Source organism: Pseudonaja textilis, chromosome 6 (assembly GCF_049901715.1).
Source record: "Pseudonaja textilis isolate UNSWEBS1 chromosome 6, rPseTex1.2, whole genome shotgun sequence".
Lineage (NCBI taxonomy): Eukaryota > Metazoa > Chordata > Lepidosauria > Squamata > Elapidae > Pseudonaja > Pseudonaja textilis.
The window spans coordinates 38,981,472-39,006,330 of NC_141995.1; the positions used below are offsets into that span (position 1 = coordinate 38,981,472).

The following is a 24,859-nucleotide window of genomic DNA, read 5'->3' on the forward strand; positions in this document are numbered from 1 at the left end:
ATAGATAAAATGGAAATATTTAACATTTTTTTGGCAATGGGCAATATATGTTATAAGAAGAAAAAGTGCAATGAACTAATGCTTGCAATTAGTCTCTGTATTAAATTGTATTTGTATTAAAGTTATACTCTCCCTTACTCATTCAACTATATGCTGAATATATATTGAGGAAACCTAGATTGGAAGAATGACATTGAAGGTATCGTAGAAAGTCATGTAAATGATGAAACTATTCAGAAAAATTGCAAAACCACAATGTGTAGAAGCAGGACTTGAGCTTTAGAAACAAGAAGTATTAGAAAAATATTGGCTCCATCTGACTCCCTGTGGTATAAAAGGGAGGGAAGGAAAATGTAATCAGACTTGCAAGATTCTGTTATTATGGTATAACTCAATATAACTCAATATAGTTATAGTATTCTTATGGAGTCTGTTTCCTCGTCTGGGCAACTTCAAACGGCTGATAATATTGAACTGCTGGATAGCTTCTGCTTTTTAGAATCTGACATCTACAGTAAAAGAACCAACAATCAAGAAATAAACTGCAGATTAATAGTAGCGTAGCAACAGACACTTCGTTAAAAGATATTTGAATGCTCTGGCTTGTCTATATCTTTAAAGATCAGAATCACACAGGAAATTGTTTTTTTTTCCCTGTGGCACATTATAGAAGTAGAAGTTGGACTTTGAAGAAGATATTGATGCTTTTGAACTTTGGTGTTGGAAAAAACTCCTGAGGATATCATGAATAGCCAAGAAAAGCAACAAAATAGATCACAGAACAAATCAATCTAGAGTTCTCACTTGAGGTGCAAATGTTTATAATATTTTTAACGCATTACGCAAAGACCTCTTTAAAAACTCTATAATGCTAGAAGAAGTAGAAGAAAGATGACCAGCAGCAAGGCAAATGGATTTCTTTACATGGAAAGGGGTACTGCTGTTGGAAGACTTGAAGGTCCAGGTTGGTAGCAGATAATTCTGGAGGTCTACCTGTGTTGTTGCTAAGAGATGAAATTGACTTGATAGCACATTATAGATTAGATCATTATTCTCTTCACATAAAACAACTTTTTTTGCAAATGGCTGCTGCTGAAACTTTTTACACTTATAGAAATCACCAGTGCACAGATATGAAGTATTTCTTTTCCTTTCAAGTACCTTTTATTTCTAGAACAAAGAATAAATCAAATAATGAAAGAGCTTTTTAAAAAAAGGAAAGAAAAGGGCAAAGAAATTATCTGAGATTTATGTTGCCTTCACCTATACTTCAAAACACAGCCTTAGTGTAAAGATAGCTTTAAAGAGGCATGTTTTAGTAACGTTGTCACAGTCCCAGTTAGAGATTAACATCCTCCTTTTCTCACTCTGTAAAGGTTATGGCAAGGGTTCTTAAACATTGTGAGGCTGTGACCCTTTAAAATGATAAATGGATTTGTGTGATTCTTTTTTTATATAAAGAATGAGCTTCTTTTTGATAGTAGTGAGTAGGCAAGCTTCCAATTTATCATGGAGTGAGGCCTTCATCCCATTTTTAATCTCCCTGACACAGGCAGAATGAGATTGCTGTCAGAATGTGGTTGCTCTGCCACCTCAGCCAGGGACTGAGTTCTCACCAGGCTACAAGGGTACTACATGGAGTTCTTGGATGCCATGTTCCTAAGAATGCAACTCGAATTGTACATTCCCTGACTTACAAAAGTGTGTGCCTTCAGGGAGGAAGGAAAACTTCTAGAATGATAGCAATGAATGGCTACAGCCATTTTGAGAAGTATCTATTATATATTTCCTTATCTAGCGTAGTGGCTTAATTGATAATAGATTTACATATCATGTGAAAGCGAAGCATAGAGATGGCTTGAATTTATGATCGTTTAGCAAAAATTCATCTCTGCAAGTATTGCCTTAACAATTCTTAAGATGCATTTCTTAAAACACAATGTTTCTCAGGCAGTCTGCTCACACATTCTACTTCAGGTAATCATATTTAATAAAGTAAGTTGTTATCAGCACTCTGGGTATATGAGAGGATAAGTACAAGATCAGCTAAACCTACTTTATTGTAAGGCTGCATTAATAGAATACTGCAAGTCTGAAGGTATAAACTTCCTGCTTTCACTTTTAATCATCAGATGAATTTAGGACAGATCCTTCCTATGTTTCTTTCTCAATCATTAAGAAGCCCATGGGGGCTCCCTCTTTTCTTGTCTGATTGTTTCGTAGACAGCATCTCTTTTTCTTGCCCCCCAAGGTCATTCACACATTCCATTATCATTACATATAAATGTATTCACTCAATGTTTTCTGCAAGTTTGTAATTATGGCAGTACATGTATAGACTGTACCAAAACTTGCTCATGTATGGAAAATATCATGTTCATGTACACCACAACCACATCATCACAGATTAATTACTACTTGCATTAGACAAGTATACAATACCATTACACAGTGGGTTATGCCAAAATTGATTTAAAACAAATAACTGAGTGACCCATTTTAGGTAGTAATAGGTGGCAAAAAGAGGCACCCTGTCTTTATTATGTTTCAAATGCCCTGGTTCCTATATTATATGAATATAATAGCAAATGGATTCACATATAAGTCTGTTGTAAAATCTAGTTTAGTCTCCATCATGGGTTGTTTGCCATTAGACACACTGGTCATTGTCTTAGATGTGTTTTTACGGGGGCAAAAACAGCTCCCTTGATGCTCATCTTGAGTCATTCTGTTGTTCTTTTGAACAAGAGTGTTGTGTATACTATTCAGCCAGATCTGTACTCCTTAATCTGGCCAGATGTACTCGTAATTTAAATCAACAGCATTATGTCCCTGCAATCTTAATATTTACTATGATTACACAGTACTAATCTTATTTAACTTTGTTCAGTTGTTCCAACTATTTATGTCTTGATGGTCTTCACCAAGATGGTCCTCTTTGGTCCTTGTAAGCTAATATTTGTGTAATCAGTGATAATATCTAGACACTTTATCTTCTGTCAGCCTCTTCTTTGATTGCCTTCACATTATATGTCCAAAATAGCTGAACTTTAGCTTTATTATTAGCGCCTCCAGTGAGCACTCTCTTTTCTTTATCTCGTAGAGAATAAAATTTTCCTTGCAGCTAGAGGTATGCTCCACATTTTTCCAACTTCCACTTTTTCAAAAGCATATTTTTTCTTCATTCAGCTTTCATGTTATATTGGAGAAAACCTTGACTCTAAGAATCTTTGTTATAATCTCTGCACTTTAACAGATTGTCTACATCTGTTGCAGTCTTCCTCCCAAATAATGTTTTGGTTTATTTCACAGCTACAGTCACCATCCTTGCAAATTTTGACTCTAGAATGATGTCTGCCGTTATTTCTTCTAAGCAATGCCAGCTTAATGCAAATAGGTAAGAAATAAGAGCAGACAGTATCTTTCTAAAGTCAAAAATTCTTTTAGCTTCCCCCTGCCCAATTTTGAGCTGCCCGTTCAACAAGATATTCCTAAAGTCTTCCTTGCATCCAGCCATCAAAGTGGTATTATCCACAATAGGATTTGGATTTAAAATATCTATAAGAAATATCGGCTCGATATTTCTTATAGATATTTTAAATCCAAATCCTATTTTTCCTATCTACCATTTCTCACAATATATGATGGATCTGTTAAATAAGTTGAATTGTTACATATTCTGTTTTAACTATAACCATATAAACAGGTGAAATAGCCCACTGCATCTATATTTTTAAGGACAACCCATACTTTTTTGTGATTTACATGATCAAAAGCATTTGAATTATCAATAAATCAAAAGAAATAGCTTTTAGAGTTCCTTTGCCTTTTCCATTATCCACAGGATGTTAGCCATATGATCTCAGGTGCTGCTGATAAGTTTTTTTGTCATCGTTCTGTATGGTAGATAATACAGAATAAACATTTTTTCTTGATTAAATCAAGAAGTCCCATTACAGCAACTGGGGATGCATAATCTACACTGCTCAAAAAAAATAAAGGGAACACTTAAACAACACAATGTAACTCCAAGTCAATCACACTTCTGTGAAATCAAATTGTCCACTTAGGTAGCAACACTGATTGACTATCAATTTTACATGCTGTTGTGCAAATGGAATAGACAAGAGGTGGAAAGAATAGGCAGTTAGCAAGACATCCCCAATAAAGGAGTGGTTCTGCAGGTGGTGACCACAGACCACTTCTCAGTTCCTATGCTTTCTGGCTGATGGTTTGGTCACTTTTGAATGCTGGCGGTGCTTTCACTCTAGTGGTAGCATGAGACTGAGTCTACAACCCACACAAGTGGCTCAGGTAGTGCAGCTCATCCAGGATGACATATCAATGCGAGCAGTGGCAAGAAGGTTTGCTGTGTCTGTCAGCGTAGTGTCCAGAGCATAGAGGCGCTTCCAGGAGACAGGCCAGTACATCAGGAGACATGGAGGAGGCCGTAGGAGGGCAACAACCCAGCATCAGGACTGCTACCTCTGCCTTTGTGCAAGGAGGGACAGGAGGAGCACTGCCAGAGTCCTGCAAAACGACCTCCTGCAAGCCACAAATGTGCATGTGGCTGCTCAAACGGTCAGAAACAGACTCCATGAGGGTGGTATGAGGGCTCAACGTCCACAGGTGGGGGTTGTGCTTACAGCCCAACACCGTGCAGGACGTTTGGCATTTGCCAGAGAACACCAAGATTGGCAAATTCGCCACTGGCACCCTGTGCTCTTCACAGATGAAAGCAGGTTCACATTGAGCACATATGACAGACGTGACAGGGTCTGGAGATGCTGTGGAGAATGTTCTGCTGCCTGCAACATCCTCCAGCATGATCGGTTTGGCAGTGGGTCAGTAGTGGTGTGGGGTGGCATTTCTTTAGGGGGACGCACAGCCCTCCATGTGCTCGCCAGAGGTAGGCTGACTGCCATTAGGTATCGAGATGAGATCCTCAGACCCCTTGTGAGACCATATGCTGGCGCGATTGGCCCTGGGTTCCTCTTAATGCATGACAATGCTAGACCTCATGTGGCTGGAGTGTGTCAGCAGTTCCTGCAAGATGAAGGCATTGATGCTATGGACTGGCCTGCCTGTTCCCCAGACCTGAATCCAATTGAGCACATCATGTCTTGCTCCATCCACCAATGCCACATTGCACCACAGACTGTCCAGGAGTTGAGGGATGCTTTAGTCCAGGTGTGGGAGGACATCCCTCAGGAGATCATCTGCTACCTCATCAGGAGCACGCCCAGGCATTGTAGGGAGGTCATACAGGCATGTGGAAGCCACACACTACTGAGCCTCATTTTGACTTGTTTTATGGACATTACATCAAAGTTGGATCAGCCTGTAGTGTTTTTTTTCCACTTTAATTTTGAGTGTAACTCCAAATCCAGACCTCCATGGGTTGCTAAATTTGATTTCCATTGATAATTTTTGTGTGATTTTGTTGTCAGCACATTCAACTATGTAATGAAAAAAGTAATTAAAAAGAATATTTCATTCATTCAGATCTAGGATGTCTTATTTTTGTGTTCCCTTTATTTTTTTGAGCAGTGTATTTTACCTTGCATTCTGTTTTTGAAACAGTTAGGTCCTGCTTCTGAATGTTTCCACAGATGTGGACATCTTGAGTATAGTCTCCTTCTGTTCATAATCAGCATTTGCTAGGGGTACCGTACTTAGGTTGCAAAATCCGGAAAATCACTATGTGGCTGCAAAAGGTTTCATCATATTTTCTACTATCAAATCATCATCCAGATTTCTGAAGTTCAGCTCATAGCATTTACTGGCATTTCTCTTCTATATTTTGTCTTCTCAGTTAGAGTTCCCTTGCAAAGGTAAAGGTAAATTGATGTAAAGCTGATCTGTTCAAATCAGAAATGATATCAGAGTAACACAGGAGACCCATTATTCTTACAACTCATTGATTTGTGCAGAAACTCCAGGAAGAAGATAACTTCAGGTGTAGTATTGGCACACTGAATAGTGAAGGTACTGTAACACATTTCAGCACCAAAAATGCAACAGAAGCCAGAGGGGATGAAGTCAAAATCCAGATCACCAACTTTTAAAACTGCTATATTTCTGTGATCATTAGTTGTCTCTCTTATTTTCCAAATATTTAGTCAGAGTATCTACTCTGTAAAAATTCATACCACCGCTAGATGATACCCAAAAACTTTATCTTTGTAGCTCAAATATGGTAGCCTTACTATACGTTAGATTTCATTGTCAGTTTCTAAACAATAGGGTTAACCATTTTTCCCCTTGCCTATGCAACAAAAGTTTTAGCCCAATTCTGTCATCATGTGATAAAGTGATTCTCTTTTTCTAATGCTTGCAATTGTATGGATTAGGTTTATAGATTAAATCAGTTGCATACTTGTACTAAGGAATGGTCAGGAAGGGAATAAGATGCAATCAAGTGCAATATGCTTGCAAATAACTGATATGGCTCATAAGAGCACAAAATCCGAAAATAAAGGACCAAGCTGTTTTACTACTCAGTGTAGCCTAAAAAAGTTAGGGAAGTCGGGTGACAATTTCCAGACAGCGTGCCTACCGTCCCTGTCCTACTGTTCCCTTTTATCCATTTATTCGTACTCATTTATCCATTATGTTAGCTAAAACCACGAGGAATTATGTGGTATAGTCTCACTGAGGTTAAATCAAGACTATTCATTAGAGAACATGATGCAAGGGCTACTGAAATGACACATGGCTCCATTGTACTCCTTCATTAAATTAGATACTAATGGATAAAAATCTTAGTCGCTTTCCCGTCAGCAACGCACAAACTTCCCTTGCGCGGCAACTTCCCGGCCGGGATGGTCCGACAAGGTCGTCGGAGCAATGCATTCTGGAAAATGTAGTCCGCGAGGACACTCAGGCCTCCAGTATGCTTGCAGTTTGAGGAAGTATCCCAAGGAGGCGGGGTTTTCCAGTGGAACTCCGCCTTCCTTTCCCGCCAATTTTGAGACCAGTTTTGGCGCCAAGCTGCAAGGTGGAGTTCTCTTTTGGGAGGCGGACGCCGGTGAGACCGTGGTTTGTTCCCGACGTGGCTAAGACGCGATGAACGCTGACGGTCAGCTGCAGACCAGCTCCCTCAATGGGTAGGGGCACGGGTTGTCGATGGGTTGCGCGTTCGCATAACGCGATTCTTTCTGTTTATACTCACTTACGCATCCACCATGACTGCTTAAACCTATGCCTTTTTCCCGCATCCCCTCCACCCCTGTATGCACCCCTGTATTTGCTTGGGCAATTGAATCGGGTCCCCCAAAAGCCTACTTAAGCACACGCATCCCGGTGAAATCATTTATTCCTTTCTCGGAAACTTACATTTCTTTTTCTCCGTCTCTTGTCTTATTATTTTTTAACGAACTAAACAGAGGCAGTCTCTTCACTATATTTTGTGCCAGGTCCCTTTTGATTTTAGATGCCCGCAGTGCAGGAGAGAACCCGAAGTGTGCATTCACAAACACAGTGAGGGAAGGGTACATGCGGATCACAGTACTGTATAACCTATTTTGTAGGCTCCCATTTTTTCATTATTCAAGTTAAGAATGAACAAACCTCGTTGAATCCCAAGTTTGTGAGTGAAGTAAAAGAAAAATCAGGAGAAAGAAATGGTAAGAGCAAAGAAAAAAAAGCAAGTCCTGGGCCTGGGAGAAGAAAGAATTGAATGGCATATGCTGGAGCTGGTATGGCTTGATGGCTGGCTGGCTGGCTGAAACCTTTTATTTTAATAGTAACATTACATTGTAGAATTCTTGTTGAAATTCAAATGCAAATTTTTAAGCAATTGCTGAACGTATTTGGTGGCCTACCTTTGATTGTTGTGGACAGAGTGACCTTATATGATTATATATTTCACATATTATAAAGTAGTGTAATGTCTTGATTATTACTGAAAATTGAATGACAGAAGGATTTACAATTATTTAGAATTAGAATTTAGAACTGGAATTTAGAATGGGAGTCTCTCCTTACTCCAACATAATATGACAAGCCTGAAAACCAGCTCACTATTAGTGCACACAATGAAATGTTAACACCCAGAGGTAATACAGGCAACTGTATTTAAGTAACTTGCGTACATGTATGGCTTCTTTTATGTCTGGAGGAAAATCACTTATCCTGCTTGTGTCTGCTTAGGAATGCAGAGCACAGACAGTTTTGTTGCTCTGCCTGGCAGGAAACCCTGACCAAAAGCAATACTTTATGCAGCCTGCTGTTGTCAAATCTAAAGAATTGTGGTTGTTTGCAACTTGGAGGAAAGGCATTTCATTCAGGTTAAATTGCTAGGGATTAAATATAAGATTAGTGTTAAGTATTACGTTGCTGGAGGTATTTGATATCTGAAATTTTCTTGCTCAATAATTTTTTTCAGAATTCCCTCTTCTAAAATTAGAGTAATAAAAAATAAAAGCATCCTTTATAGACGTAGAATCAGCTTTTAGGTGTAGTACAGTAGTAAAGACTCAGTTGAAATTTACATAGGTTATGACATACAATGCTTGCTTTCTGCACCTTTGTGGATTTCAAACACAATCTTTCAAGATTATGAAGAAAATGTTCTGATTTGCTCTGATCTAAACAGCTTTAAATGTATTCATATTGTTTTGCTTTCAGAATCATTTTCAGTTTGACTTTGGTCTAGTGGTTAAGGCACCAGTTAAGAAGGAAGGAGATTGTGAGTTCAAGTGCTGCTTTGGCCATAAAAGCCAGGCTTGGGTGATTTTGAACTAGTCACTTTCTGTCCAACACCCTTCATAATTTAGAGTTGTAATTGTGAAGAAAATAGGAGGAAGAGGTATGTTGAGATATATTCTTGAGTTGTTAGTAAAAACAATAAAGTAGGCTACAAATAGATATACAATCTAAAGTAGTTTAATTACTTTAATGCCTTGCTGAATGTTTATTGTATAAACTTTTGTATCTTACGCTTCAAATTGAAAAAGGAAAGAAAGTTGATTTATGCAGTAATTAAAAAAGGATATATTCTAAGAATTCTGCAAATCAGATTTGATCCTAAAAAGTAATCTCATGAAGATTTTAAATTTAGCAATTACTGAAATATATTCTTGTGGGGAAATAAGTCTTTTGAATACAACCATTGTAAAACCTGAAATACTGAAGTCATATTACAGCAATGACTAATATAATGTTAAGATTAGGGTCACCTGCGTGTTTAAACTTGATCCACTATCATAAAATAATGAAGAAATGGCGTCATCTTGACTAGTTTTTTATCTAAGTCCAATTTCTAGAGCAGTGGTTGCCAACCAGTGAGTTGGGGACCAGTGGTGGTCCATGAGAAAATTTTGGTGGTCTGCAGAGAAATGTCAACCCCAAAGCACCGCCCCAAAGTAATTAATCCAGGCTGCGTGGGAACACAAGGCTGCGCTGCCCACATGGCCCGCGGGAACATTGTCACTTGCATTGCGAACAACATGAGGTAATGAGAGGAGATGGGAAAGGGTGGAGGGGGGAACTTGCCCAACACGCCTCGCCAGGCCACTGGGCTGCTTCTTTCTGTTTCTTCTGCTTTTGGCTGCATGCAAGGAAAGCAGAAAAAGTCTGTCTTTCTCTCCACCAGAAATGAGTCTTTGGGACCCTGCAAGGAATCCTGCTCCAAGAGGCTGCGCCGGCACGACAAGTCTCAAATACTCATTTCTGGCGGAGTTTGGGGGAGAGAAAGAAAGACTTTCGCTGCTTCTGCTGCTTTCCTTGCATGAAGCCAAAAGTCTTCCGCTCTCTCTTGCTCTTTCCCCCTGAAAATGGAGCTGGAGACAATATCCTGTAATCTCAAATAAAGAATGATCGATCGGTAGGAAAACGGGGTGGGGAATTTTGCTGCAGACTTTTGGGGGGTTTTTCCCAGGGTCTGCTGCTTTCTGCAGAGATCCTGGGAAAACGTCAGCAAGCCACCGTCAGTCAAAATTCATATTAGTGGTCCGTGGGATTTAAAATTGTGAGTTTGATGGTCCCTGAGGTCCAAAAGGTTGGCGACCCCTGTTCTAGAGTATATCTTAGTTTATGATAAAGTAATTATTCTTCTTCAGATTTCCCTAAGGAAAAAATATTGAAAAACAACATTGTTCTTCATTAGTGGAAGTCTTTCTCTTAAAATCAGAGAAGATATTGCTTCATGAGAAAAATATGAACTCTCTACAGATATATGGATGTATTTTTGTTAAACCATGATAGAGTTCATACTACATATTAAATTCTAAAAGCAGATTAACAAAAGATGCCTAGATAACAAACACAGTGTAATATAAGTTAGTATGATGGTCCAATTTACACAATATACTAAGACAGTGACTTGGTTTTGCAGGTGCTGGACTACAAACGGTCCAATACCATTGTAGCTTAGTCTATCATGTTATGTGAACATAGCTATACAGCTTCTTTTTCTGGAGCAAATTTGGGGATGTTTTTTAGAAGGAGGCATTTGTACAGTGCATATTGGAGACCCTCTGCATCAAACTTCTCTGTATGAAGTGAAGCTTCCTTTCAGGTTTTAAGTAATTTTTATAAAGTAACTGACAAAGAACTGAGAAAGTGTTTACGGAATGTTTGAAATACTTTCTGGTACAATTAAGTATGAAGAGATCTAGGAAAAACTAACTAAATCCGAGGTCAGATACACCATATAAAGAACAGATTAATGTACTCAGCCATTTAATCAGAAGGCACTGCTTATGTTCACTCATGTGCTAGTTATTTGCTGTTTGGACTACTGCAAAGCATCTACATCAGATTGCCCTTGAAGACCACTCAAGATGCAGTTGTGTGTAGTTTTGGTTCACCGGTACTGCATTTGTCTGTTATATGAGTTCACTGATACCCAGTTTCTTTCCACGCGGAATTTGATATGTGGTTATCATCTTCATAGCCTTGAATGACATTTGTTATTTGAGGGACCAATTCTTCCTAAAAACATCTACTTATCTATCTCATTAAATTGGGTGGGGTAGGCTTGCTCCAGAATGCTCTATTAACTGTTGTCATTTATTCTAGAAGGACATTTTCTGTAGCATATCTACCCCAAGGAGCAGGTTTCCCCATATGGAGGGCCGATATCTTCTTTGTCTTCCAGAGCCCCTAGTTAAGAAATGGCTTTTCCCTTAGGAGTTGAGCCAGAATGGGAAGGACACCATTTGTGTTTTTGAGAGGATACTCTTAGGCCACTTGGTGGTATATTTTTTTTTAAAAAAAATCTTGTATATTTTATTATTTGCATATCTGCTTATGTTTGGGGAAAGCAGAGCTTACCATGCAGCAGAAAAAATCCATTGTTATGTTTGTATGCATCTTTCAATTTAAATGTAAGAATTGCCTATTATATTCTTTAAAAACTTCAGGGTGAGGACAAATGCTCACCAGGTTAATCTATTTTTAGTATAGTCTTTAGGCATAGACAAAATATTAAAAATATCTTAAGTGAAATAAAAGAATGCACTTCACGGTCCTTGTAATTCAGCTCTGTAGGATTTTTACATTAGTTTCTACTTTCTAAAATGAAAAATCTATGTAGATGTTTTCTAAGGATCAGTAAATGAAAGAGGTATTAATATTGACATGGGAGAATGGATATAAATGTTGATGGATATAAAACCTGCAAACTGGATTTTAGATACTAGAGTTGAATGGCATCAAATGAGGTTGGCTTTCTGAGAGCTTGCATTAAATGATGGGTTTTTTTTAGAGAGTTAGAAGAATACAGCTGTTCACATTGTACAGTGCAGGCAGAATTTGAATGAGTATAAATATTTTCCTGGGTTTTTATGTCTTGTAGAGCAGGAATAGCAAAATATTTCACAAATCATAACCCACTTTCAACATTCAGAAAATCTGTATTTATTTATCTAGAGAATTAGAAAATAGCGCACATGGATTATTCTTTTTGGAAAGAATACAATGCTTTGAAAAACTGTTTATTTAAATGCTGCTTTTTGGGTCATTGTTCTACTGCTTATTCATGTTTGCTAAAATGCAAAGTAAAAAAGGGCTATTATAGACTACCACAAAAGCAGACAAAATGGAACATTTGTCTTCTGACATTGGATTATATGTTATCAACATGGCTTATGAGCTGTATAATCGTTATTAGCAGGCATTGACACTTCAAGAATATTCAGCAAAAAGATATTTCATGTTCAGTGTTTATTTTTAGCTGCAACTAATGAAACTGCATCAGATACTTGCTGTGAGAATAGCTGGTTGAGGGTATCTTTACTCAAACAACTTAATGTCAGTAATGTTGGGGCAAGTAAAGTCACCTTTTTCATATTTTTCCAAAGAAGATAATATTGAGGAATAGATAATAGTTAACATTGCATGACTTAAACACTATAAATTACAGTTTTAAATGAGATAATTCAGTCTCTTTTTGGCCTTTTGGTCTGAAAAGTAATAATGTTCATAAGCCACTAGGCAGATATAAAACACCAATATTTCCAACTATTAAAAGTTATGATTTGAGTCTGTAACCTTTAAGGTCAGATTCTGCTCTTTTAGTTGTACTTAATTAAACTCTGGTGCCATTCTTCTGTATGGCAATAATTGATTTATTTCTGCAGATTCAAACACTGAGGTTGAAGTGCATCTTATGCAGATTTTTTTTTTAAAAAAAAAATCTTAGTTCATGCAAACCCTAACCATTTATTGTCATTGTGTAATTTCTGTAGGTATGCTTGTGAGATGATTTGTAAAAAACGAGATGATTACCTGGAGTGGCCTGAATATTTCATGGCTGTAGCATTCTTGTCAGCACAAAGAAGCAAGGATCCAAATTCCCAGGTAGGAAAATGATATTTGGGCAGACTAAGATAAGGCAATGAAGCTGAAGTCTTAGGCAAGCTGCCTTTGGAATAATCACATCGATTTGAATTCATTTGGATTTATTTCTGAATAAATATATGACTAGATCTGTCTCCAAAATGTTTAAGACCTATCCTGAATATAAGACCTAGCATGTGTTTACGCATGCACCTAATATAAGCCCTGCCCCCAAAATAAGCCCTATTTAAGAGCTTGCACAGCTGCTCTCCCGCCCATTCCATCTGGTTGTCACTAGGTGAGGGGGTGGAGCTGCCCCACGTGTCCTGCACCAGCTTACCTTAGGATCCCTGCAGCCAGGCCATCTATGCTGTGACACCTGCCTCATGGCAGCAGTTCCACCAGCTCTGTCCACCAGCCCACTTCTTCTGATTGCTTGCGTGCCTGCAGTGGAGCAGGAGGCTAAGCGATGTGCTGGTGCCATGGCCACGAGGTGAGGTAAGTGCTGAGGTGTGGATGGTCCAACTATGGGGGCCCTAAGATAAGCTGATGCAGGACATGTAGGGCAGCTCCACCCTTGCCTTGTCTTGTGGCTGTGGCACCAGTGCATCACTTAGCCTCCTGCTCCATTGCAGCTGTGAGCAACCAGAAGAAGCGGGCCAACGGCCACGCAGGATCCTGCTGAATGGCACTGCTGGAGCCTCCACTGCAAGGCAAGGCGAGTGTCGGGGCGTGGGTGACCTAGCTGTAGGGCACTGAGAGAAGCCAATGTGGGGTGCGTGGGGCAGCTCCACCCCCACCCCCAGCTCACCTTGTGGCTGCGGCACTGATAATCAGATGGAACAATATGGACAAAGATGTTGCACTGGATTTATAAATGAATTTGGCTGATATCTTAATAATGAAAAGAGACACAACAATAAATCAAATATTTTTTAAAACAAAAAATATATAAAGTTGGCTTATTTGATCAAGACTAAAATATATATGGTTTTTCTAATAGCTCTTAATAGGTTTTTCTTGATTAGGATTGAATGATAAGACTTTAAATATTTAGTTACAGATAAAATATAAGAGGAAGAGGGTTTTTTTTAAAGAAAAAGTGGTATAAAAAAGATTATAATGTATTTGATTAAGGTTAAAAAGTAGGTATTATTTCTGGCACATGTTACATTTTCTGAGAGTTTCTGAAAAAAGACAGAAAATGATAATAAATCAACTTTTTGGACATTCTGAAGGGATTAAAGATTAAGATTCTTAATGTGTTGATTCTGGTAATTTTTAATCCATTTTACATGAGTCATTCTAAATGATGAGGTTTTAAAGATGTGTTTATAAATAAGATGATGCAGGTAGATTTTTTGTTGCAGTTGATAATTGATAAATTACTATGATAAAAATAAAGGAAAGGCATATGAAACATATTTGATTAAAGTTGAAATGTGTGTTGGGGTTTGGTAACTGAGTAGATTTTTACTGATTAGGACTGAATGATGAAGCTATAATTTCTTAAGAGATAAGATGAGAAGAAATATTTTATTTGCATGTTAGAGAAGGTGATAAGCTACTGAAATTTAGTTGTCTTGATAAAAAGGGAAAAACTATTTCTTTATGCCTTTTTCATATGTACACAGTATATATGCACTTTTAATATGCTGTTTTTATATTTTTCTTAATTTCTATTGCTTTATTTTAATTTTAATTGTTTTATTTTAATTTTAAAAATTTAATAAAAACTATTATAAAATAAGTAAAAATGAATTGTTCATACATTTCCCTGGCATCCTGACCCACAGTTTGAGAATTCTTGCTGAAATATAGTAAAGTCTTAATTTCTGTGATTGTATAAGATTAACAATAACATTATCTCCCCCTCCCGGAAACATACATATTTGGAAGTATTGATCATATGTGCATTTAATAATTTGATTTAGTACCTGCTAAAATTTTGCAGTTGTGTTTGCAATTGTAACTTCTTGGAAGGCTTAAAAAGCCATCATATATACAATGCATTGTATACATGGATTACAAGTAAGGTTGTTTCTGTCTAGGAGTATCTGCAGTTAAAGTACCAACTTTTAAGGCACATTGAGATAACCGGAGCCTCTAATGCTAGAGGTGCATGAATGCAGGTAGGTGTGCTCCAGGTTCCATTGAGTAAACCATGTCATCGTAGGGAACCTAGAAAGTGCACCTACTGTGTTGTAGCTCTTTCTCTCTCTACCCCCAACCCCCGCCCCCCACGAAGATTCATGTGACTCCCAATCTTTTGGAAATTGTTAAAGATCTGTTTGTTCTCATGGCCTTGAGATAGGTGATTGTGGAGCCTCATATATTTATAGTTGGTCTGTAGTTGGTGTTATGTTCTACAGGTTGGTTGCCAGCATAAATAAATATAATATCATTTGGACTAACATTGAGCAAGATATGAAATATGGCAACCGCAAAATCCTCAAAATTTGATACATCAGTTAATATTCCTGTGTTACTCTTACCCTTCTGAGCCATAGTCAATAGGTAAATGGATGACAGGAGTGAAACAGTAAACTGGATGCTGTTTTAGGTTGGTGCTTGCATTGTGAATTCAGAAAAGAAGATTGTTGGAATTGGATACAATGGGATGCCTAATGGATGCAGTGATGATCTTCTGCCTTGGACAAGAACAGCAGATAATAAACTCAACACAAAATATCCCTATGGTAAGGAATGTAATGATTTAATTAGGTCTTTATTTTTCCTGATGGAAACAGAAGGCAATATTATCGGAAGTGCCTATCACCTTTTAGGTAGGATCAAAGTATTTTATTTTATACTTCCTTCATGGTAGGGATGAGAGCAACCCCCAAAATATTTCCTGTCTGTGAGCAGACTGTCTCTGTGAGACTCTGTGAGTCTCTTTCTCCTTTCTCAATTTCTGTTGATTTTTTTCTTCCTATAAGACTTTCCCTGGATACAGCAGAAGTCTTAGATAGTTGGGGCTGTCATTCTTACACCTGGGGTTTTTTGACAGTCACTTTACCAGAATAAATACTCACCCGGGTGGTTTTTTTCTCATTCTTGCTCAAAGGACCATTTTTAATACCTATTCAGGAAGTGGAATTACGGGGCTATCCTCAAGCAGCCATGGGACCTGTGGATTAGGGCATAATTAATGTTATTTTTGATTGACAGGGCCACTTCAGATTGGACTAATGTAGATGTTTTCTCACTGAACTTTCCCCTTCCATGTTCAGTGTTCCCTCGTCTCTGTGGGTCTCTGAAAAGTGACTTCCCTACAATCAATCTGGCCTTATGCCTGAGCATAGGGCAGTCACCATGCACAGACTTTTTTTAGCTCAGGGCCTAAGAGGAGCTGTAATGAAAGAGACCTGATGACTGAGGAAAGCTTCTGCAGCTTTTGCAGGCCAAAAAAAATGGGCCTGTTTTGTCACTTCCGGTATTTCCGGAAATACAGGGAGTGATGAAATGGGCCTATTTTTTGGCCTGCAAAGATTTTCCTCAAGCCTCTGGGAGGCCGAAAATCAGCTGTGAAGCACAAGCATGTGCAGTGAGGTAAGTTTGCCTGCAGCTTGCTTGCTGGCACAAATGGCTCTGCGTGCCACCTGTGGCACACATGCCACATGTTCGCGATCACAACCCTATGACAAAACATTGGCAATAGTGGGACCAAAGTGTACAATCATCCTGTTAGTTCTCAGTGGTTTTTCTTATCCTGGAACAATAGAAGAGGCCCACATTGAAGATAACTACCTTCTACAGAGCAGAGATTATCCTTCACTTACCATCCTTTTGCCATTTTCACTTGAGATTTTGTAGCATAAGCTGACAGGTGAAATGCCTCTTTCTTCTGTTGATGGATGGTTTATTATATTTTAGTGAAAACAAGACTTTTTTTGCTAAATACATCTAATATCTGTCTTGTTTTTCTTCCACTTCAATCTTGTGTATTTCTTCCTGGTGCTCTTTATCAGTCCCTTAACTAGTCTGGAGATTGTTCTCTGCTGCCATCTATGGAGCATAGAATAAAATACTTTCATCCTACCTACCTCACCAAGAGGAAAAGTAGTCCAGTTATGAATATTTGCAATGGTAGGAAAAGGAACTGCATGGTAAGTCCAGTTTTTTATTCTGTTTTCTTAATTTCTTTGAGGGATTTTTGGTAATTTTTGTCCTATCTTTTCTATTATTTGGTATATCTGACATTTAGATTTTTGGATTAAAATAATTTTACTAACTATTCAGAGCTATTGCTTCAATGTATGATGTGCATTCTGCCCATCTAACCTCAATGTACTTAGATTTCTTATTGTATTGACTAGTCAGTTACCTGTGTATATGATTCATCCTTCTATTGAGTAATTTGAGATGCTAAGAATGTCTACTCAAGATCTAGAAAAAAATAAATCATGTTATGACAAAAGTACATCATGTGAAGAGTGTCCCGAGAGCATTCCCAATAATTTTAAAATCCAAGGTGAATATCCAATTCATCCTGGATGACATTAATGTATAAATGAAAGCTCTACAGTGTTTTGGATTCAATTCCAAAGATGCCATTCAAGTCTCCCAAGTCTTAAAGGACTCTTGTATTTTCCTAAGGTTAGCTGACAACTGTTGAAGTGTTCCAAATCATGTTTCTGGAATTTAATCCAAATTGATCTCTGGTATGATCGTTGTGATTCTGATCTTCATTTTCTTTATTTCCAGAGGGCATATTGTTTTATTTTGTTTATTTGTTTTGAAATCCAAACTTGCTTTGTTCTTGGATTACTGTGGTCATTGATACTGTTAAAATCTGTACTGTATAACACAGAGTGCCTAACTATTTTTGTCTGGAGGACATTTGGAATTTTCAGAGCATTAAGGTATATTGCCCCAAATTGGTTGCCATAATGACAGTTGTCTAGGCCTGTGCAAAAATGTTAAGGTTCAACATGGCCAATTCTAGTTTTCCTTTATATATGTATTTAATTTTTATTAGAGAGATTTTTCCACACAGTAAAAGCAATGCAAACTTTAGGATAGAGAAATAAGAAAGTGGAAAAGAAGTAAAAAAAATAAAAGAAATGACTTCTGGTCTTCTTAACAGCAATTATAAGTACATTTACATTTTATTCTCCCTCTCTCTAAGGTTACATGAAAGTTTCCTTTTTTCCATAATCTACCCTTTCTCATCAACAAATTATAAATAATTAGTTCATTTTTTAAACCGAGTTTGTAAGAGGTTTCCAGTTGCTAATAAAATGTAGTAGTTGATCTTTCTGTAAGCAAGCAAGTTAACTTTGCTGATTACTGGTTTCATCATTTTCACCAGTTATTCCTCTGTTGGGATCTTTCCATTTTTGCACATATAATTCGAATGGCAGAGATTATACCTAAAAATAAACCTTCATAGTTTTTATTAGTTGTCCATTAACCCCAGCAAATAGTTCTTTCAGTTGAATGTTAGCCTTTAAAATCCTTTGTATCTGATACAAAGTATATGATATTTGAATTTTCTGGGTTTTTTTTTTACAACCCCACCAAGCATGATAAAATTCCGACATGTGTGGCATAGGTTCGCCAGCACGGGTATATTCTCTTCCTAACAGAATGTGAATTTAAACGATTATAATATTAATTTCCTAGAATGTATCTCTAAATTATTGTGTAGAACTACTGCAATGAAAGTAAATTTTACTGATTATATGGACATACTGAATCAAACATCTATACACTACTAAAACTCATGTGTTTGAAACCTTCAAGTAGCCCAAATGGTGCATCATAGTGCAAAGTTTTTTGAATCCGTGTACCTCAAATCCATTAACTTAAAGAATGTGTACAAAATCTGGAACCCATTAGACCTATGTAATTGAAATTTCAAAGATGTTCACACCAGTTATATTGGCAAAGTTGTAGCCACAAGAGCCTCAACTGCAGTTAGCTTCAATCACGATTGTGACTTCCAATGCTTCCTGCCAGCTTCCCACAAGCAAAGTCAAGCCATTCCCAGTTGTTTTGTTCAGCCATGGTCATCCTGCTTTTCTGTTTAGGTAAGGAAATATCTCTGAAAGGATGACCCATCCGATCATGGATTGTTTTAATGGTACTTAGAAATTAACACTCTTTATTAATGTATGTTCCCATAAAATTGTAAATGTTCAAAATGGCAATATATGCATTTTAAAAATATTAACTGCTGTTTACTAGCCAAAGTTTTCTGTCTTACATTTTACAGATATAGTTAAATGTATATTTTTGGACAGCAGCTTCTGAAACTCTCAGCTGGCAATTACTGTTCTGACTAGGAAATGTGGGAATTATCAGTTCAGTTAGTGGTGGGAGGGGTGGGTTGGTGCAAGGGAAAATATAGTGACACGCTGAACTTGATTATCCAAGGAATATCTTGAAATCCATGTACATAGAATTTGCTTTTCATGGCATTATCATAGCAGCATAATAAATCTTTACTCCACAGGAGTCTGGTTCTCAGTGGTTTTGAGAAAAATCTTTCTAAAGAATTTGACTACATAGACCAACACCCAAAGAATCATAGAACTGGTTTGGTATATCAGAGGCAGCAGCTCCTGCTGCCAATATATCAAACAATGCGTGAAACTAAAGTGATTTCCAGTCCCACCGAACATGCTGCAGATAATTGAACTTGCCAGCTTTGGCTTTTAGATAGTGAAGACGTCGCTTGCAGACAGGGATCACAAATAGGCAAATCATTGCTAATTTGTTTAACACATATACTGCCAAAAGAATAAATTTTCTCCTGATAAATTTATAGTTTCTTTATAAAGACTTGTGCCTTCTGGAATTTATAAATATTCATTTTCTGATTGTTTATGATGGTCTGATTATCAAATAACTTTTGATTGTGTTTCAGAGTTCTTACTGGAGATTGATAATAGTAATAGGGCAGAATAATTTTCTAAATGGTGTTCTTTGTGCTAGTTATCTTTTCTGTGCTGTAGTTGCCAGTTATCTTTTTTGGAGGACAGAATGCTTGCTTTTTTTGTCATAACTCTCATTTTTAAGAATACAATGTACACGTGCCTCATCAAAAGAATGTATCCATGCATGTAAGCCCCTAAATGAGTTCCTTTATGTAGGCAATTAGATACTCTCTTGGGGCAATAGTGCTATGACATATTGGCACACTTGGGGTGGCTGAAATTACTTAGCATTCAACCTATGGCCTTGACTTGTCCTGTAGTTGTTGGTGAATGGCCCTTTTAATGTTCTTAATTATTTCATTCCTCATTACTATTCTGGCCAGACCACTTGACCTCCATTGATCTTGGTTTTCTGAAGTATTTCTTTTCTGTCTCCCCTGCTAAATTTCTCTTGTGTGACAAATTGTATTGGTGTTTGCTTCTGGAAGAAATTGGGCATTTGCAGCTAACACTTAGTTAAGTTTTAGATGGATGATCTTCTTTAATGAACACACATAATAATATTTATTGAAATCTTTTTTCTTTAATCAGTATGTCATGCTGAACTGAATGCCATAATGAACAAGAATTCTGCTGATGTGAAAGGCTGCAGCATATATGTTGCTCTGTTTCCATGTAATGAATGTGCAAAGCTCATCATTCAGGCAGGTAAGAAAAAACGCCAGCTTTATTTTTGATATTAGAGTGCTGCTTGTTTGGACACATCATTACAAGTGCAGCTGTTTATATCTAAATTAATTGCACTATCAATCTTTAAGTTATTCCTTGTATTTTTTTTATCCTTGACTGGTGCTGGGTTTTCCCATACTAATTGCATCCTCTGTGTTCTTACTTGTTTTTAATTTAGGTTTTTAACTTTCTAGACCAACAGCTGCCAAGAAACTGTAGATGTTGCATATCATTACTGTCGGTTTACATTGCTGACACACTGTGCATAGAATGTAAGGGGAGGAGATTGAAGAATAAACTTTGTGTGACATAAGATCTCCTGGGAATATATATGTTACATTTTAATTTGAATATCAGACATGGTTAGCGCTTGAATATTTTTTATCTCTTTTGTCATAAATGTCATAAGACTTCCAGGATCTCTCTTATAATTATGTTTTTCATTACAATAGTTACACATTTTTCCCATCACTACAGTAGTGCAAGTGTGACAACTGGGCCTTTCATCAGATTATTAGATAATGGTAAAATGCTCATCCTTGTGACAGTGTTCAGAGAAAAGTCGTGTATGTTTTTTAGCCATCTGGAGTTGTGCTTATTGTACATCTCTACAGGTTCCTTGGCAGTGAGAGCCAGACTACCTCCTGTCATCAGTGGTAGTCTTTCTTTGCCCTTATGATTCCATTGTCTCCAGTTTTTTACCTGGAGAGATTTTGTAGATCATTGTAGAGATCATGCGTAGTATAAAAATGATCTCTAGTTAAATTCGTGACATTTCCAATTAGTTCTGGGGAAAATAAGTCCACCTGAATACAAAAGAATCACTATCAGTCAATATGCACAGTAGTAGCTTGGTAGATTACTTGCGTGACAATTTTAGCAAATTTCCCATGCAGTCATCTTTTCCACGAGTGAATCCTTCATTTAACTTCACTTAAAAGGAAAAAAAAAGGTATGCATCATTTGGATGGAGAACACATCCATTGCTCACATCTGCATAGTCCCATTCCTTGTTTTGTTTCCTGCTCTTATTTAAAAAATGGGAGGGGAGAGACAACATGGAAACAATCTAGCAGCTCCTGAAATGAGTTTCATCCTCTCACCATTTTGGTGCAGTCCTTCAACTTAAAAATGGAATCCAGAGGTAAGGAAAGAAACAAAAAAACCAGATGAGGATTGACTCCTATCTCCCCACTGCAGAGGCAATCAAAAATGTGAGCAGCAGATCGCATTTGACCTCAGAATCCCTTTCATTTCTGAAGAATTTGACAACACAAAAGCCAAGAATAAGAGCACCTGCCTCCCATCCCAGTCCTCCAAGCTTCTGTGCAAATCACTCCCCAGAGCAGGGAAGAGTGAGAATAGTTTTCTGGAGTAAGTCTCCTGCAGTTCCCTCCCCTTACAGCTATGCTATTCCCCTCTTACCAAGAGGCCTGCTTTTTGTCTGCAGAACAAATGGATTGGTTTTCATACTGCAATGGATAAATGGCAGCTTCCAATAAGTGTTTGTTTCGCAAATCCTCCAGAGCAATCAAGAGGTTAAATTTGCAGCAGAAGTTGATCATGCTGGCACTCAGCAGCCTGTCCCATGTCAACTGTGCATCCAGAAGCAGCCAACTACCATTATACAGAAAAAAACAACTCCTAGAAATATATCGGAATGCTCATAGTTGGAACTGCCATAAGTCTATTGTGACTTCCCTATCTCAGCTTCTAAACTGCCAGAATAGAGAAACTGATTTGAAAGGCTTTCATTACTTACCCAGCTCAAGAAATGCTAACACATATTCCTGGATTTCAAACAATAATCTCTCCCCTCTAGACTTATACAAATGAGTGAATTTCTGTGGCAGACTCACCACATTCAAATTGTCAGAGTCTTTAAGGACGAGTTAATCCGTGATCTCATCACTAGGAAAGTGACAAATGGTCAGGACCCTGCAGATAAGAGCCATAAAAAACGTAGGCTCCAAAAGTAATTCTGACAGACGTGTCAAGACCGAGAATATAAACACAGAACTCATTAATCTGAGGAAGAAACTAGTAGAAAATCAACAATCCTCACATCTCCCCACTTACCCCACCCCAGCACTGATATGGAAGTCCAGCACCAACTTTATACATCTGCCCTATTGAGATGCTCAAATCATCTCACACTGCTGTCTTTTCTTTGACTCAGATAGGTAAAAAATTGTCAGCACGCTACTGTAACTTTTTCACCAGTAACAGTGATAATGACATTGATAGTGATCCAAAGCTCCATTTTAGCTATATTCAAAAATACCCAGAAGGAACTGTCTCACAAGCAAAACAAATTTCAGCCAAGCTCTCCAAAAACCCAGCCTGGAGGCATATCCTTATCTACTTCCAAACTACCCTGCCTTTGCAGGAACTTGACTCTCAAGATAAAGAGCTCTCTCCCCATCTTTCCCTTACTGGATAAGGCAAAGAATGTTTCCCTTGCTAAGGAGTTGGGAATCAAATCAGCATGGACAGCAAATATGGGTTACTGTTGAGCACTAGTAACCCACATTTTGGTGCCCATGCTACTTTGATTCTGCATTCTCTTTACCAGAATAAGCTCCATTGCTCCTTCAAAAGAAGGGAAGCTTGGCAGACAAAAAGAAGGCAAAATAGGAAGAATAGGATCTCATAGGGAGAAGCTACTACAGACATTATTCACCCAGCCCCTGCACGTTTGTTTGATATCCATGTGATCACCATAATGTCATCCTTCTAACCTGGAATGTGGCTGGATGATTCGCTTCCCTGTTTTGTTCACTTCTTCTCTTGCCATGACACCGTACTGATTCAGGTAATTTGGACTGCTGATGAACTCCTATAAATGGATGTCATTCATTTACAATTGGGGCAGAACCAAGTGTAAAGCATGGAAGACCAAAAGGGGGCTTGGGGTTCCTACTCTTCACTACCCTATGTGCCGTGTCATGGCCCTTCCCACATTCAAGTTACATGCTATTACAGGGTTACTCCAAATCAATCACCAATGCCCTATTGATAATAAATGCTTTTATGCCCCTAATGAGGCAGAAATCCAGGATCAGAGCCTTATGGGCCAAATAGTCTTATGTTGCTGAACTTACATTGTTGAATTTAAAAGCATTTGTATCCTGGGAGGAGATTTCCAATGTCACATTTGATCCTAATGAGCAAAACCCTTTATACCTAACACAAATGTCCCCCTCCCAACCCTGATACCCAAGGTTTCCTCTTTACCTGCCACTCAAAAGATCAGAAATTAAACTTTGAGGCCTCAGCCTGGCTCAAGCAGCCTTCCTGTTAATCCATCATAAGTGATGCCCTTGACTCCAGTTAATCCTCAAATCATAAGTGGTACCCTTGAATTCACCCATCTGAATTCACTTACCTATTTAACTCTAATACTACTGACTAGAAATAGTTTTTAGGGACCTTCTCCCTTACGCCAAGGGTCTAGAAGTCCTATCTACGTTTGATAGCTATGACTTCCTTATCCTGCTCCAGTTTAAATAACTTCATTCAAAGAACACACACACTGCAAACTATGGCCAGCCTCTGTTAATCCCAGCAGGAAGAATTTAGTGGCAAGCCAAGTAATTCATTCAGCTAAATCAAATGATAACTGAATTCCTGGCCACAGATTGCCTACAATGCATATAGTCTGTCCTGATATCAGGTGATCATCCTGATGTATTCTTAGATAACTATAATGCCCTTACTCAAGACTTCCACCAGCAATTTTTAACCTTTGCATGTTAATATAACCTTTTGACAGAGTAAGATATGAGCAGAACTAAGTTTGGCTCAGACTGTTAGTGATGAGATATAGAGAGCTGGAAGCAGCAGATAGAAGGATTTTGAATTAGTATTGGATGTGTGCAAAATTATGTTCTTCAGAGAAAAATTGTGGTTCTATGCTCACAGATGGACAGTAGTTGCTTCCTCGTAGAATAGAATTCTTTATTGGCCAAGTGGTTGGACACACAATGAATTTGTCTTGGTGCAAATACTCTCGGTATACATAAAAGAAAAGACATTCGTCAAGAAACATAAGGTACAACACTTAATGAAAGTCATAGAGTACAATAAGCAATCAAATCATACTAGGAAACAGTCAATATAAATCGTAAGGATATCAGGACAAATTTACAGTCACAAGTGGGAGGGGATGGGTAATAAGGAGTGATGAGAAGATCAACAGTAATAGTAGTGCAAACTTTATAAATAGTTGAACAGTGTTGAGGGAATTATTTGTTTAGCAGAGTGATGGTGTTCAGGGAAAAACTGTTCTTGTGTCTAGTTGTTCTGGTGTGCAGTGCTCTATAGAGTCATTTTGAGGGAAGGAGTTGAAACAGTTTATGTCCAGGATGTGAGGGGTCTGTAAATATTTTCACAGCCTTCTTTTTGACTCGTGCAGTATACAGATTCTTGATTGAAGGCAGGTTGGTAGTAATTGTTTT

General features: G+C 37.9%; 1 protein-coding gene across 2 annotated transcripts in view; it reads left to right on the forward strand.

Annotated features, from left to right (window-relative positions):
* The first annotated feature begins 6,941 nt into the window (after nt 1-6,941).
* DCTD (dCMP deaminase) overlaps nt 6,942-24,859 on the forward strand; it is a 29,748-nt gene continuing 11,830 nt past the window's right edge. The window contains exons 1-5 of one of the 2 annotated variants that reach the window (XM_087936354.1): nt 6,973-7,109; nt 9,258-9,457; nt 12,696-12,807; nt 15,350-15,485; nt 20,262-20,378. In XM_087936354.1, the coding sequence (XP_087792480.1) occupies nt 9,342-9,457; nt 12,696-12,807; nt 15,350-15,485; nt 20,262-20,378 (481 nt within the window). In that variant the 5' untranslated portion in view covers nt 6,973-7,109; nt 9,258-9,341. Of the gene's footprint in view, nt 7,110-9,257; nt 9,458-12,695; nt 12,808-15,349; nt 15,486-20,261; nt 20,379-24,859 lie in introns of both variants that reach the window. The other variant, XM_026699622.2, reaches the window with a different exon arrangement.